The following is a 15,030-nucleotide window of genomic DNA, read 5'->3' on the forward strand; positions in this document are numbered from 1 at the left end:
GGACAGACAAATGGACAGATGAATGGGTGAATGGATGGGTAAATGGGTGGATGAATGGACAGATGGATAGATGAATGGACAGATGGATAGATGGATGGATAGATGGAGTGAGACTGTGACCAGAAGACCCACCCAGCCAACACACAGAACTGTGAGAAATAAATGCTTGCTGTTTTAAGCCACAAAGTCTTGAGGATGTTTGTTACACAGCAACAACCAACATATGAAGTCATGTGACTCATTCAAAGTCACACAGGGAGCTGAAGGCAGGAAGTCTATCTCCTTACCCACTACATTCTGTGTATAGCTCATGCAAGGCTGTTCAAAATCCTCTTCCAATCTGTAGTCCCCCACTGACCACCCACCTTGGGGTCAGGTCCATGCTGCCAGGATAACATTAAAAGTATTCAATATGTAAGTCTTCAGCATGGTGGAATGGAGTAAGATCCTGGAGATCCCCTCGTATTCCTGGAATGAACCTCTCAGTGCTTGCATCATGGGAGGGTCTGGGGGTCTTTGGGGTAGCAGTTACTTACCAACTGGTATGGAAATAGTTCAATATTTAAACCACCAGTTCAACTGTACAGGTATGTACCAGCAGATCATCAGCCCTGATTATAACAATATTTAACCTCCTGCTTCGTTTTTCTGAAGAACCCATAGGTTTGTTCCTTCTTAAAACAGATCCCCACAACTTCCAGATTTCCCTTAACACAGCCCACCCCATAGCCACAATCCCACACAGGTCACAGGTCCTTGCTCGAACACCACACAAAAACAAAGACTATTCTCAGATAATTTATTCAGAATTTTCATATAAACAGGTAATTATCCCATATTTTACATGCAGAGCAATTTCAATATTCCAAAAAAAAAAAAAAAAAGCATATTCTGTACATGGCGCTACTTGGCTCTTGTAGGAAAACATTGAAAAAATAATTGAGCTTTTGGTGGGTTTTGTGTTTCTGAGTTGTTTTCTACATAAGCCGAGGCCCATTTGATCCTGTGCCTGCTGAAAACAGATGGGAAGTTTCTGCTGCTGACAGGCAGGACCGAGACCGCCCCCAGGCACACAAAGTAGAAAGACTAAACAAGTCATTCCTGAATGTGTGCATAGACACACACTCATCTTGGAAGTTGTTCCTTCCTTCCCAAGGGGACCAAGAGCCTCAGATTCGTGATCTGGTTTTTAACAAGGACTTTTAGGGCCCATATCCAAATAAGAATTTGGCTAGAGGTTGGTTCTGGCCCTGACTGGTATAGGTGACCATGAGCTCAAAAAGTCAATGTCTCCCTCTGCTTCTGGGGGATCCCCCAAGGAAACATTCACCTTCAGTTGTAGCCCCTGAAAGTCTATCACATTCTTTCAAACACACGAATAAATCAGCATTTGTTCTTTCCATCGAAATCAATATTCTAAAGAACATTCTGGAAGGCTTTCTGAAGGGACACCATTCTATGTGCACCATTTATATACAATCAGCATTTCCCTGTTCCCTACCCCCAACAAAACCATAATTTCTGAAGAGCCTGAGGTGTCAAGGACTCGCCAAGTGGTATCCAAAAGACATTTAACACCAAACTTCCACTCACCATGAAGTAGAAAAATGATTGTCCCTGGGACTACAACACATCCATCACCTACCCAGATGACTATCATGGGCCATGCTCTGATGGCAATGCTGCCCACTGCCCACCGTTTTGACAGCTACAAATGAACACCTCCCAACCCAACAAGCACATTTTATGGCAGATTGTCTGCTCCAGTGGGATTCTGGAAGATTTGTTCATCAATTGGCAGCAGTCTCCAACGGTCACAGGATTGTATGTGCAGACCCTTGCATCAGTTCCCACACTTTCTCCGTTGTGCTCAACATCTCTCCGAGAGAACCAGCAACATCTCTTCCTACTAGCTTGAAATAACAGGAAAGCACCAAGGATAGCTCCCAGAATCCAGACATTTGCAGAAGTGTGTTTGACATCACTGTCCTGGGAGAAAGTAATGTGCTTGCTATTCTCCTCCCAGAAGAAGAAACTACTATGTGGATTAGGCCACATTAATGAAAAGGGTTTTAATAATAATGAGACATCTTTAAAAGCAAACAACAAAAAGTGTCAACCTAAGCTGGCTTTGTTGCTTTTTTTATAGCCCATCACTACGAGCCCCCCCAGTAGAGCTCATCCCTATAAACCCCCTCCTGAGGGCAACCATGACTTTCTAGGACCAAAGTTGTTAGAGTCAACTTTGTGTGATGAAAAAGGCTTGTGACCCAATGGCTGCTTGCTCTTCTTACCACAGTAGCAGAGACAACTGAAGTTAATAGGTGAAATCCCATTTGTGCAGGTGGGCCCAGCACTCCACTGTACCTCTTCAGGGTAAGCACAGAAGGGTGAGCCCGCAGGGGCAGTGTCTAAAAGTATAAAGGCGGTGAGGTTTGGCAAGTAGGACAACAGCCCTGCTGGCCCTTCCCAGACTTACAAATGGGTTCTCAAAGTCCCATAAGTTCAAACAGTATCGGTCTGAGGTCAACCAAACACAGGGGTCCAAGGTTTTGTTGCTAAAAAATACACTCAGCATGCTGGTGCATTTTGGATTGGAATTTTTCAACATTCCCCCTTTCCACTTAAGAGAATAGAAATGCTACATCGGGTGTTTGCATGTGAGGTGCCCACAAGTGCAATTTGTTTCACTCCCCAAAAGCATCCGGGCTTAAAAGGAGTAGGAACAAGCCATGGAGAGCCAAGGCACCTCGATGCTCACTTCAGGGGGATGCAGTGGACAGTGGGGATGCTGGCTCTGCACTAAAGCCTCTCTTTGCCCCAGCAGGAGATGGAGTAGCCTCTCCCCACCAAAGGAAGGCAGCTCAGGCCTGGGCACTCCACACATCAGATACATCATGATGGCCTGAAATTTAGTTCATGTCTGGGAGCATGGTGACAATGGATGGAGGATCAAAACAAAGTGGAGGGGGATTGAATTCAGAGAAGATTATCAGCCAGAAAAAGGATCTATGCTCACACGAAAGCCACACTTTATCCCAACTCCCTCCCTCAAAATTCTTACTGGTCCCTGGCATTTGGAATCAGCTGATACAGATTTTCCCTGATTCAGATTGGATCCAGGCAGAATTCTGAAGTCTCAAAGATGTCCATTATTGAACCACATCCTAATGATACACTGAGGTAGACTGTGCTGGAAAAAAAAAATCATTACCCCACATTCACCTGTTTATTTTTCTTTGATAAAAATTTACATGCACTCCATTTTTTACGAAAGTGATTTTTACAGTGATTTTTATATATTAAAATAAATAATTTTCCCCTAATATAAGAAAACCTTTCTGAATTAGAAAAATGTGAAAATTGTTGCTAGTGTCGTATATGGCCACTACAAATTTACTATGAAAAGAACAAAATACCTAGATCTATGTGTTCTTAATTTACGTACAGACCCTCTTATATGTACAAAATAAATGTGGCGAAAATAATTTCTGTACGCTTGTTCCTTGTACCCAATCACTGAGGCTCCCTAGAAATATTTCATGTGCTGTAATTTCTCAAATCATATAAATAAGATAGTAATAGGCAATTGGGATTTGTGTCTACCTGTGTTCTTAACCAAGAATTGAGAAGGTTCAGAGGTCACCATTGTCTCTATCCTGTTCTTAAGCCCACAACTTTTAAGAGGAGAAGGAAGCAATCAAAAACTCATGAGAAAATGCTCTCAGGGATAACCCGTGGGTGATGATTTTGATGAACCGAAGTAATGAGTTCACCATGTTCTTTATTTGAGCAGCTGTGATTCTTTCCCCAAAGGGAAGAAACTGGATTCACGCCCATTCAGAAGTTCTTGGTGGTGTGAAGGTCCTTAGCGGTTTCTCCTCCAGACTCTACTTTCTTGGGGACTGCAACATCATAAGCACCTGAGAGTTCTGCTCAGGCCCCACACCTGGCCCAGCTGAGGTCACTGGGCACAGAGCAGCTTCTGGGAGGTCAACTCTGAGGACAGTTGGATGCCCTGAGGGTGGAAGGGACCGACAGGTGCATCTAGCTTCATATTGCTTAGTGTTCTCAAAGTCCATCTGGGCTGTCACCCTTTGGGGTCTGATTTTGTTGTGGTATGTGCACACCCAGTTGAGGAAGCGTGCGAGGTACACACAAGGAACCAACAGATCCAAGAGCCACAAGTGTGTCTGAAGGTGGGACTCAGCTCCAGGTGGCTATCAGCTTCCCCAAGCAGAAACCAAACCATCCACCAAACCCAATCGCCCACACCCTCAGCGTGGCCTCATCACGTCCAAAAGGGTCAGCAGCTAATGTGGCTTTATTCCCAGAAAAGTGGATGCCTTTAAGACCAAACAAATCAGCAACTGGTGCCTCGCTCCCCCTCTGCACACAGGCAGACCAACCCACAAGCCCTCCCCCAACCCCGGGAAACAGTTAATAACTTATGAGGCTGACGTTGGAGAGTTTTAAAAAATTAAATATGTTACAAATATATTCTCAAAACTCTTAATCATCTCAGTTCTTTTTTTTTTTTTTTTCTTTTTGTCTTTTTTTTGTCCTAGCTTTGTTTGGTCTTGAAAAGATCCACTATCACTCCAAACTACTCCCTTGGCTCCTGGGAAACATTTTTCACCAAAGTTAAGGGAGAAAAGACTCCTGAGACTAGGCTTGGGGCAGAACAATCTGTGGAGGGCACAGTCTCCCAGTAAATAAGAAGGAAGGAGATGGGAGGATCAGGAGCTCAAGAAGAGCAGAACCTTCATGAGCCGACCCTCAAAGCGTCAACTCAGCATGAACGCTTTGCACACACTGACCAGCCCTGTCTAGCCTGGACATATAGACACACGCACACACGCGGAGACTCGTGAGCCACGCACTGGGACTGCAGATCCTTATCAAAAGTATAAAAGCAGCAGCTATTGGTCAATTTGAGGAACTGATTTTGTGAAGAAAAAAAAAAAAATCCTTCAGCCTGGATGAGAAAAAAAACCTTCCTGAAGCCCACTCCAGAAAGCCTGAAATTCTACTGGAACAGGGTTGGGTTTTTGTTTTGTTTTGTTTTTCTTTCTTTCAAACTTTTGTTCCACAAACAAGTTTTATGCTTTATACTGTAGCTCAGACACCAGGAAGAAAAAAAGAAGAAGAAGATTTGTAAAAACAGGTGCTTGCTCTCAGTCTACTAGAAAAAAAATAGTAACATCCTGGCTTAAAACCGCAGTTGCCTACAAGGACAGCAGCTGAGGAAACCCCTTCTCCTCTAGGGTCACAGTTCAGTTCTCTGACAGCTCGTCAAATTGGCAGTCAGACACATGTGTTTTTAAGTCATAGATGAACATCAATGGATAGTAATGATCTCTGAGCTCCGTCTGACACTGTGGCAGATTCATAGGAGAATCCTGAGTTTTCAGGAGGCCTTCAAACCAGAGGAAAGCGAAGATGGGAACCACTCCCCAAAACAGGCGCTGTTAGGAAGGATTCGACCTTGGCAGAGTCAGGATCCGTCCGTTTTTCTTGCCCCCGTTCATGTGGGTGTAGGGGATATGCTCCTCGTAGTTCCGCTTTAGGCCCAGTGAGGACCCTCCATCCCGGCCTCCGGCCTCCTCCCTCTGAGAGTGTGAGGCCCGATCCAGGGGGACACTCTCCATGTCCTCGAACTCCAGCTCCAGCTCCTCACTCTCAGGCGCCTTGTTCTCCTCGCTGTGGAAGAAGGAAACTTCTGGAAAGCTGGGGTGCAGGTCGTCCTTGAGCAGGTCGACGATCTCCAGGAAGGTGGGCCGCATCTTAGGATTGAACTGCCAGCACATTCGCATCAGGTCGGTGCTGCAGGACAGAGGGACATGTCAGGAATGTGTCCGGGGGCATCCGGCCGAGCAGTCCCCACCCAGCCCCCTCCAAGTGCCAACATCAGACGGCGGCCACCAGCACTGGCAATGGTCAGGACAGAAATGGGATTTCTACCGGTGCTTAAAAAAAAAAAAATTGGTTTTGGAAAGAGAGCCAAAGGGACTGCCTCATTCCCAGGCCAGATCAAGAAGGGCCCCTCTTAACCCTCCTACGGTGTTGGTGGGAATGCAAGCTGGTGCAGCCACTCTGGAAAACAGTATGAAGGTTCCTCAAAAAGTTGAAAATAGAGCTACCATATGATCCAGCAATTGCACTACTGGGTATTTACCCCAAAGATACAAAAGTAGGGATCCGAAAGGATACGTGCACCCCGATGTTTATAGCAGCAATGTCCACAATAGCTAAACTGTGGAAAGAGCCAAGATGTCCATCGACAGATGAATGGATAAAGAAGAGGTGGTATATATATACAATGGAATATTATGCAGCCATCAAAAGGAATGAGATCTTGCCATTTGCAATGACGTGGATGGAACTGGAGGGTATTATGTTGAGTGAAATAAGTCAAACAGAGAAAGACATGTATCATATGACCTCACTGATATGAGGAATTCTTAATCGCAGGAAATAAACTGAGGGTTACTGGAGTGGGGGGTGGGGTGGGAGGGATGGGGTGACTGGGTGATAGACACTGGGGAGGGTATGTGCTCTGGTAAGCGCTGTGAATTGTGCAAGACTGTTGAATCACAGATCTGTACCTCTGAAACAAATAATGCAATATATGTTAAGGAAAAAAAGAAGAAGAAGAAGAAGAAGAAGAAGAAGAAGGTAGGGTGCCTGGGTGGCTCAGTTGGTTAAGCGACTGCCTTTGGCTCAGGTCATGATCCCAGGGTCCTGGGATCGAGTCCCGCATCGGGCTCCCTGCTCAGAGGGAATCTGCTTCTCCCTCTGACCCTCCCACCTCTCATGCTCTCTCTCTATCTCATTCTCTCTCAAATAAATAAATAAAATCTTAAAAAAAAAAGAAGAAGAAGGTAGCAGGAGGGGAAGAATGAAGCAGGGGAAATCGGAGGGGTAGACGAACCATGAGAGATGATGGACTCTGAAAAACAAACTGAGGGTTCTAGAGGGGAGGGGGGTGGGAGGATGGGTTAGCCTGGTGGTGGGTATTGAGGAGGGCACATTCTGCATGGAGCACTGGGTGTTATGCACAAACAATGAATCATGGAACACTTCATCTAAAACTAATGATGTAATGTATGGGGATTAACATAGGAATTAAAAAAAAAAAAAAGAATGACCATGCAAAAAAAAAGGGCCCCTCTTGATGCACCTACATGTTGGACAAGGTTGAGCATTTTATACATTCCTGATTTCTTTTCCTCCCGTTTGGTGCATTTCATAAAGTTTAATTCCTACTGGGGCTGCATGAAAGGCTCCCCTGTGCCAAGAAGCAATCTTTCTAGGGTCAAAGATCCTTCAGGGTTGAGATGCTTGAGGCCTGATGGGGCAGCTGAGTGGACTGAACCTAGAGGGCCAGCTCTGAGCAGCCATCCTGCGGGCCTGGCGCTCACGCTCTCCAAGCTGGTAGCAGGGGGTTACAACCCGACTCAGCCAAGAACACACAGTACGAGTGCTGAGGGCTTGGGGTTTCTCTTTTACCTCTTCCTCTCCCCGCTGTAACTACCAAATCCGGCCCCCTGAAGTGTCTCCGCACGTCCTCACTTATGCACTGTTCACGGCTGCCTTCAGTCTACACAACAACGTTGGGTAGCCGTAGCAGACAGCCACAGGGCCCACAAAGCTCAGAATATTTACAATACGGCCCTTTATAGAAAGTGTGTGGCCCTCTGCCCTAGGGCCTACCTGATCTCCCTGGTCCTGGAACGGTCCAGCAAGCTGCTAATGGCCAGGAAAGGACTCTCGCGAAGCACCATTCAGAAATACTTTGCTCACAGTTTCTAAGTAACTCTGCTTCATACTCTTTTTCATATGAGGTCCCTTCCAATTGTGTTTTCTAAATGAACAGTCTTATTCTTTGGGGGATGAAGCCTCAGATTGGCCTTTCCCCCTGGATTTTTCAGGAGGGCAAACTTTTTTCTTTTTTTTAAAGATTTTATTTATTTATTTGAGAGAGAGAGAATGAGAGACAGAGAGCATGAGAGGGGGGAGGGTCAGAGGGAGAAGCAGACTCCCTGCTGAGCAGGGAGCCCGATGCGGAACTCGATCCCGGGACTCCAGGATCATGACCTGAGGCGAAGGCAGTCGCCTAACCAACTGAGCCACCCAGGCGCCCCAGGCAAACTTTTTTCTTAAGAAACACTGATAAAGGACTTTATATGTAAACAAGCTCATGGCAGAAAGGAAACACCCCAGAACATAGAGAAAATGCAGTCTGCATACAACTCTCCTTCAGATCTAACCTCTCATCTTTCCTATCTAAAGATATTTGGTAATGTAATATATAGACACTTTTTATATTTAATATTTTAACATAGGTTTATCCACCAAGTTATAAAATATTTTATAAGCATCATTTAAAATTTCAATTGCTATGCCATTTTATTTTTTATTTTTTAATAGTTTTTTTTAAAGATTTTATTTATTAATTTGAGAGACAGAGAGCATGAGCAAACAAGAGAGAGAGCATGAGCTGGGGGAGGGGCATAGGGGGAGAAAGAAGCAGGTTCTGCACTGAGCAGGGAGCCCAATGGCGGCACTCGATCCCAGGACCCCAGGATCATGATCTGAGTTGAAGGCAGACGCTTAACCGACTGAGCCACCCAGGCGCCCCTTATTTTTTCTATGACCAAAATTTACAACAAAAACTGGGGGAGTGGGAGATAGGTAACACATATCCCTGACCAAAACATAATTTTAATGTTTCTGCTTCTGATTTCTTTTTTTCCCAACTCTGTTGAGATATAATGGACATGTCAGATTATATTCATTCCCTGACAAAATGTTAAGTATATAAAGAACCAACAGTTAAACATAAATATCCCACCCCAGCTACCCAGTTTCCTTCTCCCGTGGTAAGCATTGCTGTAGGGTTTTTCTACAACCTTCCACGGACATGATATGCAAGAAAGCATATGTGTAAAGACACGGCATGCAAACACAAGCATGTATGTAGATGTGATGCGCAAAAAAAGCGTCCATGCGAAGACACAACATGCAAACACAAGCACACACATGTAGACATACGACATGCAAACCAAAGGGCAGTGCCTTTTTGATGGAGAGCCCACACACCACCTGGTCTTTCTACACTTACACTCTCTCTGGACAATTGTCGGGTTGATCCAGATACCCTCCATCCATGACAAATTTCAACACCTGTTCATTAGACAGGCCTTGGTAAGGCTGTTCTGCCAAGCTGGTGATTTCCCAAAGGACCACGCCGAAGGACCTGCCAACGACAGTTGAAAGTAGGAACAAAGGAGCCATAAAAATACACACACGCGCACACACATGCACCCCTCCTTGGTTTACTAGAACGTGGCTGGCCAGTTCGTTAAACAATTCATGCTGCGTTCAGAAATGCCTAGATGAGTCTCAGTCGGAACATGAGTAGCCGTGCAAGGGTCCTCCCCTTCACTTTCTTGATCAAGGGGCTGTGAGGAAGGCACGTTTTAACTGGCCCCCTCTTGCTGGTCACACTAAGGGAATGCCCTGGGATTCGAGCCCAGCACTCTGTCCGCCAATCCACGCACCACTCACCACATGTCAGAAGAAGTGGTGAAGACCCCGTCCTTCAGGGATTCCGGTGCCATCCACCGCACGGGGAGCAGACCCTTGCCTCCTTTCCGGTAGTAATCCGTTTCATAGATGTCTCTGGTCATCCCAAAATCTGACAACCAAGGGTTCACATGGTCTTAACCTTCAGCCTACAGTCCAGCTGTCTCCATCTTGCCCCATCTTGCCTTGGAGAGCCCTCAGATGGGCTCAGCTGCCCCAGGTGTGTGCTCGCCTTGGTGGTGGCCAAATCCCGTGAGGATGGATTCTGAGGGTACTCATGGGGATGTGGAGGGAAAGCATGGGCCACCATGTAAAGGGAAGGAAAAGGCAGCACCAAGTGGCAAAGAAGCGACGTTCCAGCCCACAAGCTGGGAATCCCATTCTCAGCAACACTTCCTTCCCACCCATGACCTTGCAGGCATCCCAAACCAAAGAGTTGAGTCTCTGCAACCAACCTCCTCTTCTCCACTAGGTATGGCCCCACCGCTACCCAGCTGCCCGGCTCAAAACCCAGGGGCAGGTCCCCTTTTGACCACGCCCCTTTCCTCATACCCACATCTAAGACAGCAGCGAGTCCTGCCAGCTCTCCTTCCACATCCCGCTCTAACCCAACTCTTCCTCTCCGTCACTCCGGCCCCACCGCCATCTCTCACCTGCAGGACCTTCCCTCCATCCTGCTCTGACAGCCCACTGCCCAAGAGAAGCTACATAAATAGGATCACATTATATCTTGCTTCCCATGGCTAATGGAGGATAAGGTCTTTGTTGGATTATAAATGGGATGACATCCCTTCTGGCTTCCCTTGCTGATAATGTTGTCTGGGATCATAAATAGAATCACGTTACTTCTGGCTTCGCGCTGGCTCCTTAGGATAACGGCTAGATGACTTATTGACTAATAAGATCCTTCCAGGTCTGGCTCCCGCTTCTCTCTCTAACCTCACATCTCATGCCACTCTGCTCCCCTCCCTGTTCCTTCTATTCACCCCACATCAGCCATGCTCCCAGCCTCAGGCCTTTGCATATGTTGGAACGCCCCCTGGGATGCTGTCATTCATTCAGGTCAACCCATCCTGCAAGTTTTGGCCAAAAGGCTGCCACCCCCAGGAGGCGGACCTGCGGAGCAAGCACGGCGCAATCTTGGGTGAGGGTCGGTGGGAAGGTTTCCATCACCATCACCTGGGCTCTTTCCCCAGCCTTCCTTCTCTTGTTCATACAAGCACGATTTTACTGTTCGCCTTTCAATAGCCCTGTCCAGTAGAACTTGCCGGGATCATGAACGCGGTCTACGCCACACTACCCAATATGGCAGCCACCAGGCTCAAGGTGGCGACTGCTCACTTACAATGTGGCCAGTGCAGCCAAGGGAATACGTTTTTAATTCTAGTTAATTTCAGTTAACTTGAATGTAAATGGCCGCTACCGCAGCGGGTGATGCAGATGAAGACCACGTGCTGCATGAGGGCAGGAAAATCATGGTGACCTATCCATCGTCAGTCCCATCTGTCAGCTCCTAGTGCAGTGGCTTCTGCCAACAGGGAACACCACTGTCATCCAGAGCAGGAAGTGAGCAAGCTCACGAGCAAATGCAATTAAATTACAGTCTGAGGACTGGGCCCTCTTTGCGCTATTGGCGAAGACTCGACTGCTCAGGCCAGACAAGTCCTTCTGCAATCAAACTGGGCCCGGGCCACACATTTCCAAGCAGAAGGCCAGACGCACCTCCAATTTTGACGGTGAAATCGTGGGCGACCATGCAGTTTCGGGCTGCGAGATCTCGGTGCACAAACTTCTTGGCATTCAGGTAGGCCATCCCGTCGGCAATCTCCGCCGCCATCTGAATCATCTCTTGCAGGGTAGGGGGAGGGCGGCCAGGGTTATTCTGAAGTCGAAACAGGGGGTGGCGTTGAGGGACCCGGGTGCCCGTGGCTGGGGGCAGGCGCCCTGCCGGGTCCCCAGAACCAGCTCACCTCAGCCTCCGGCCGCAGGGAGCGGAGGTAGCTCTTCAGGTCGCCATGAGCCATCAGCTCCATCACCACCAGCGTTGGCTGGCCTTTGGACACCACCCCCAGGAGGCGGACCTGCGGAGCAAGCAGGGCGCAATCTTGGGTGAGGGTCGGTGGGAAGGTTTCCATCACCAAGGTCTCCCCGTCTGATGTCTGCGTCACACACAGCACCCTGTGTGGGGAGCCCTGGTCTGTCTAGCTCAAACGCCAGGGTCAGTGCCTTGTGGGGACAGGAGGGTCAGGTGAGGGAGGGAGAATTCAGGAGTCACAGTCTGGCGGGGTGGGGGAGCAGAGGGACATGCCCCCACACAGCAACACTCCGAGGCAGACCCTTGGAGATCTCCTCGGGGGCCCTGAGCACATAAGGCACATTCCCACTTCCAAGGCTTTGCACTTGCTGTTCCCTCTGCCAGGCCCTCTGTTCCCTGCCATGTCCACATGGCTCAGTCCCTCCGTCCTTACGACACCTTCCCCACTCCCAAATGCCCAGCCCCTGACTCTGCTCTCTTGTTCCATCCTGCCACAGCATCGGCTCCTAACGTCCTCCATGAGGAACTTATTGGGTTTAGGGTCTGTGTCCATGGCTGTCCTGGAAACTCCGTAAGAGGGCAGGAATCTGCTGCACCGAAGAGACAAGACTGGGGCTCAGCACAGAGCAGATCCCCTCAGCCACACATGGCAGGGAAGAAAGGACACAAGGCTCAAGGAGAAGCTGTGGGGCCACGTGGGAACAGCAGCATGGGAAGAGTCTGGGCTGACTCAGGAGGGGGGACAGGGATGGAGCGAACCATCCATTGCATATTTCAGGGTTTCAAAGGGGCCAGGAAGAGGGAAGAGACAAAAGATTGTGGAAGGCAAAGGAAGGAGTCCGGCTCCATGCAAGGGGGGAGAGGACAGGATTCGAGAAGGGAGAAGGGACGGAGCCTCCCCGACACCTTTAGGGTGCTTAGCAGAGTGGGGAACAGGCCGGGGGTCCACACCTAGAGTCCTCCTGCTTCGTGCGGGAGGAGGAGGAAGGACGGAGGAGGGGGGGACAAGGGAGCAGGCACGAAAGGACACCTCTGTCCGCTTCAGGGCAAAGGCAGGACTCACCACGTGATGACAGGTGAAGCCCTTCATGACTGAGGCCTCGTTGAGAAACTCGATCCTCTCCCGCAAACTGGCTGACTCGTTGACCGTCTTCACCGCCACGCGGGTCTCCGCCTCGCCCTTGACAATGTCCCTCGCGTTGCCTTCGTATACCATGCCGAAGGAGCCCTGCCCCAGCTCACGCAGGAGCGTGATCTTCTCCCGAGGCACCTCCCACTCGTCCGGCACATACACAGAACATGGGAAGACTACTCCTCATTTATCTACACAGCATCCTCGGCGGACCCCCGGGGGGGACCCCCAGCCACCTCCCACCGGGGCCCTCCCACTGGCGAATGTTCATTAAGGGACTTCTGTGGTCCAGGACTTGTGCCAGGCACTGGGTGCAGAGCCGAGAACAGGACAGGCGTGGGTCCCTGTCTTTCATGGAGGGGACAGCAGAGGCCTGGGAAGGAGCCACCACCAGTCCAGGGTTCTGGCCGGTACGTGCCGAGCTGAGCCTGCCTCCTCGTCCTTTCTATCTGATTTCGGAGCCCCGCCACCCCACAACACTACTTCCCATCTGAGGCTGTTGTTTCTGCAAAGTGCCAAGGGGATGGGAGACCAGCCAGCCTGCCAACTGCTGGCCATACCAGTGAGCCCATCCGAGACTACCCAGCACCAGCTGATCGGCAGGCAGCCTACCGCCATGTGAATGAGCCCCGGCGAGATCAAAAGGTCTGCCCAGCCGAGCAGATCCCAGGTGGCAGACCCACCGAATTGAAATGCTGGTTGTTCAAGCCACTAACTTTGGGGTGGTTCGCTACACAGCAAACAAATTTGCAGACGAATGCACAAAGGCCTCATAAGAAAAGCCAAAATGGTTCTTGCTTTCCTCAGAAGGGGGGCTCAACTGTGCCCCCACCCCCCCAGAACTTATGTTGAAGTCTTAATCCTGGTACCTCAGAATGTATTTAAAGACAGGGCCATTCCAGAGGCAATCAAGTTCAAATGAAGTCAGTGGGGTGGCTCTAAGCCCATATGACTGGTGTCCTTTTAAGAAGAGGACATTCAGACACAGACATGCACACAAGGCTGACCATGTGAGGACCTGGGGACAACACAGTCGTCCACAGCCCAAGGAGAGAGGCCTCAGGAGAAACCAACCCTCCTGACGCCTTGATCTCAGACTCCCAGCTTCCAGAACCGTGAGGAAACAAAATTCTGTTTGCTAAGCCATCCGGTCCATAGTGTTCGTTACAGGAGCCCCAGCAAACTGATCCGGTCACCAGGGCCTCAGGCAGATGAGCACACACAGATGCTCAGTGGGGATACTCTGTCCCCCGGCCCTCCCAGCCTTAGAGACCCTTGAGGTCCAATTTCCAGCTTTCACCGGGCACCCCTGTGCCCTCAGCCGCTCCTGCATTCCCAGAAGGAAGCAGGGTGGTAGAGCGCAGGGGCAGCCCTGAGGTTCAGCTTCCCCACCTCTGAAGCGGGCTAACAGTGCCATCCCCAAGCTGGGGGAGGAGGCGCCCCCATCCATGTTCACTCCCTCCCGCTCCTGTTCCCTGCACAATTCCCACCTGGAAGGCCCACCTCTCCTAGTTTCCCTATTCTGATGCTTTAGCATCTGGGGCCTCGATGACCTTGGAGGGACTGCCCCTCCCAAGGGCGGCCAATCCCTAGAGACAGTAAATGACTTGCCTGTGAGAGCACCTTCTACCTGCAAAACCACCGATCCAGAGCCCAAGCCGTAACCCCCCCCCAGGGGGGCCGATCACCCCAGAGCCAGCCCCTACACCCCAGAACCCACTGAAATCATTCAAGACAGCGAGTCCTTGGTCTTACCCCACCTTGCCTTGCCTTCCCAAGGACACCACAATAAAAGCTCTTGTCCACCTTCTCCCACACTCCCCTGTCGGACCTGATGAAAACAAATCCTGGATGTCCCTAAAAACATCACCCTCGTATCCCACGGCAGCATCCTGCCAGGCAACAGCGTTCATGCCTCGGAAGTCACTTTTTGGTTTCTGCTGCGTGAAGGACTTTGGAAACTTGTAACGTGGCAGACGCTTTCTCCTCGGAAGGAGAGCCTCATCTGCAGGGGCCGCTCAGTGTACAATCAGGGGAAATACAAGTTTCAGTCCACACAGCCTCCTGCGGACCCCATCTTACCCTTCACTCTTGTCTTCCCCGCCCCTTATCCGCAGTGTCTCATTTTGGCTCCCGACCCCCAACCTGGATGGCGAGTCCATACGCGGCCCTCTGGCTCTGACCCTCAGTGCGGGTTTCTGGCCCAGGTCCCAATTCCACCCCCGGCCCCCAACAGCTGGGACACCGGACTCTCTGTCAGCCTCCCAGCCCA

General features: G+C 49.6%; 1 protein-coding gene across 4 annotated transcripts in view; it reads right to left on the reverse strand.

The window, feature by feature from the left end:
• Positions 1–785: 785 nt before the first annotated feature.
• The window catches only part of INSR (insulin receptor), a 129,803-nt gene continuing 115,558 nt past the window's right edge, over positions 786–15,030 (reverse strand). For all 4 annotated transcript variants that reach the window (XM_064571749.1, XM_064571753.1, XM_064571751.1 and 1 more), the window contains 6 exons: positions 12,690–12,934; positions 11,562–11,672; positions 11,314–11,473; positions 9,574–9,703; positions 9,128–9,262; positions 786–5,826 (listed from right to left, as the gene is read on the reverse strand). In XM_064571749.1, the coding sequence (XP_064427819.1) occupies positions 5,472–5,826; positions 9,128–9,262; positions 9,574–9,703; positions 11,314–11,473; positions 11,562–11,672; positions 12,690–12,934 (1,136 nt within the window). In that variant the 3' untranslated portion in view covers positions 786–5,471. The remainder of the gene's footprint in view (positions 5,827–9,127; positions 9,263–9,573; positions 9,704–11,313; positions 11,474–11,561; positions 11,673–12,689; positions 12,935–15,030) is intronic.

Source organism: Mirounga angustirostris, unplaced genomic scaffold (genome assembly GCF_029215605.1).
Source record: "Mirounga angustirostris isolate CCGP_5_RB_7025 unplaced genomic scaffold, mMirAng1.0.hap1 SCAF_1, whole genome shotgun sequence".
Lineage (NCBI taxonomy): Eukaryota > Metazoa > Chordata > Mammalia > Carnivora > Phocidae > Mirounga > Mirounga angustirostris.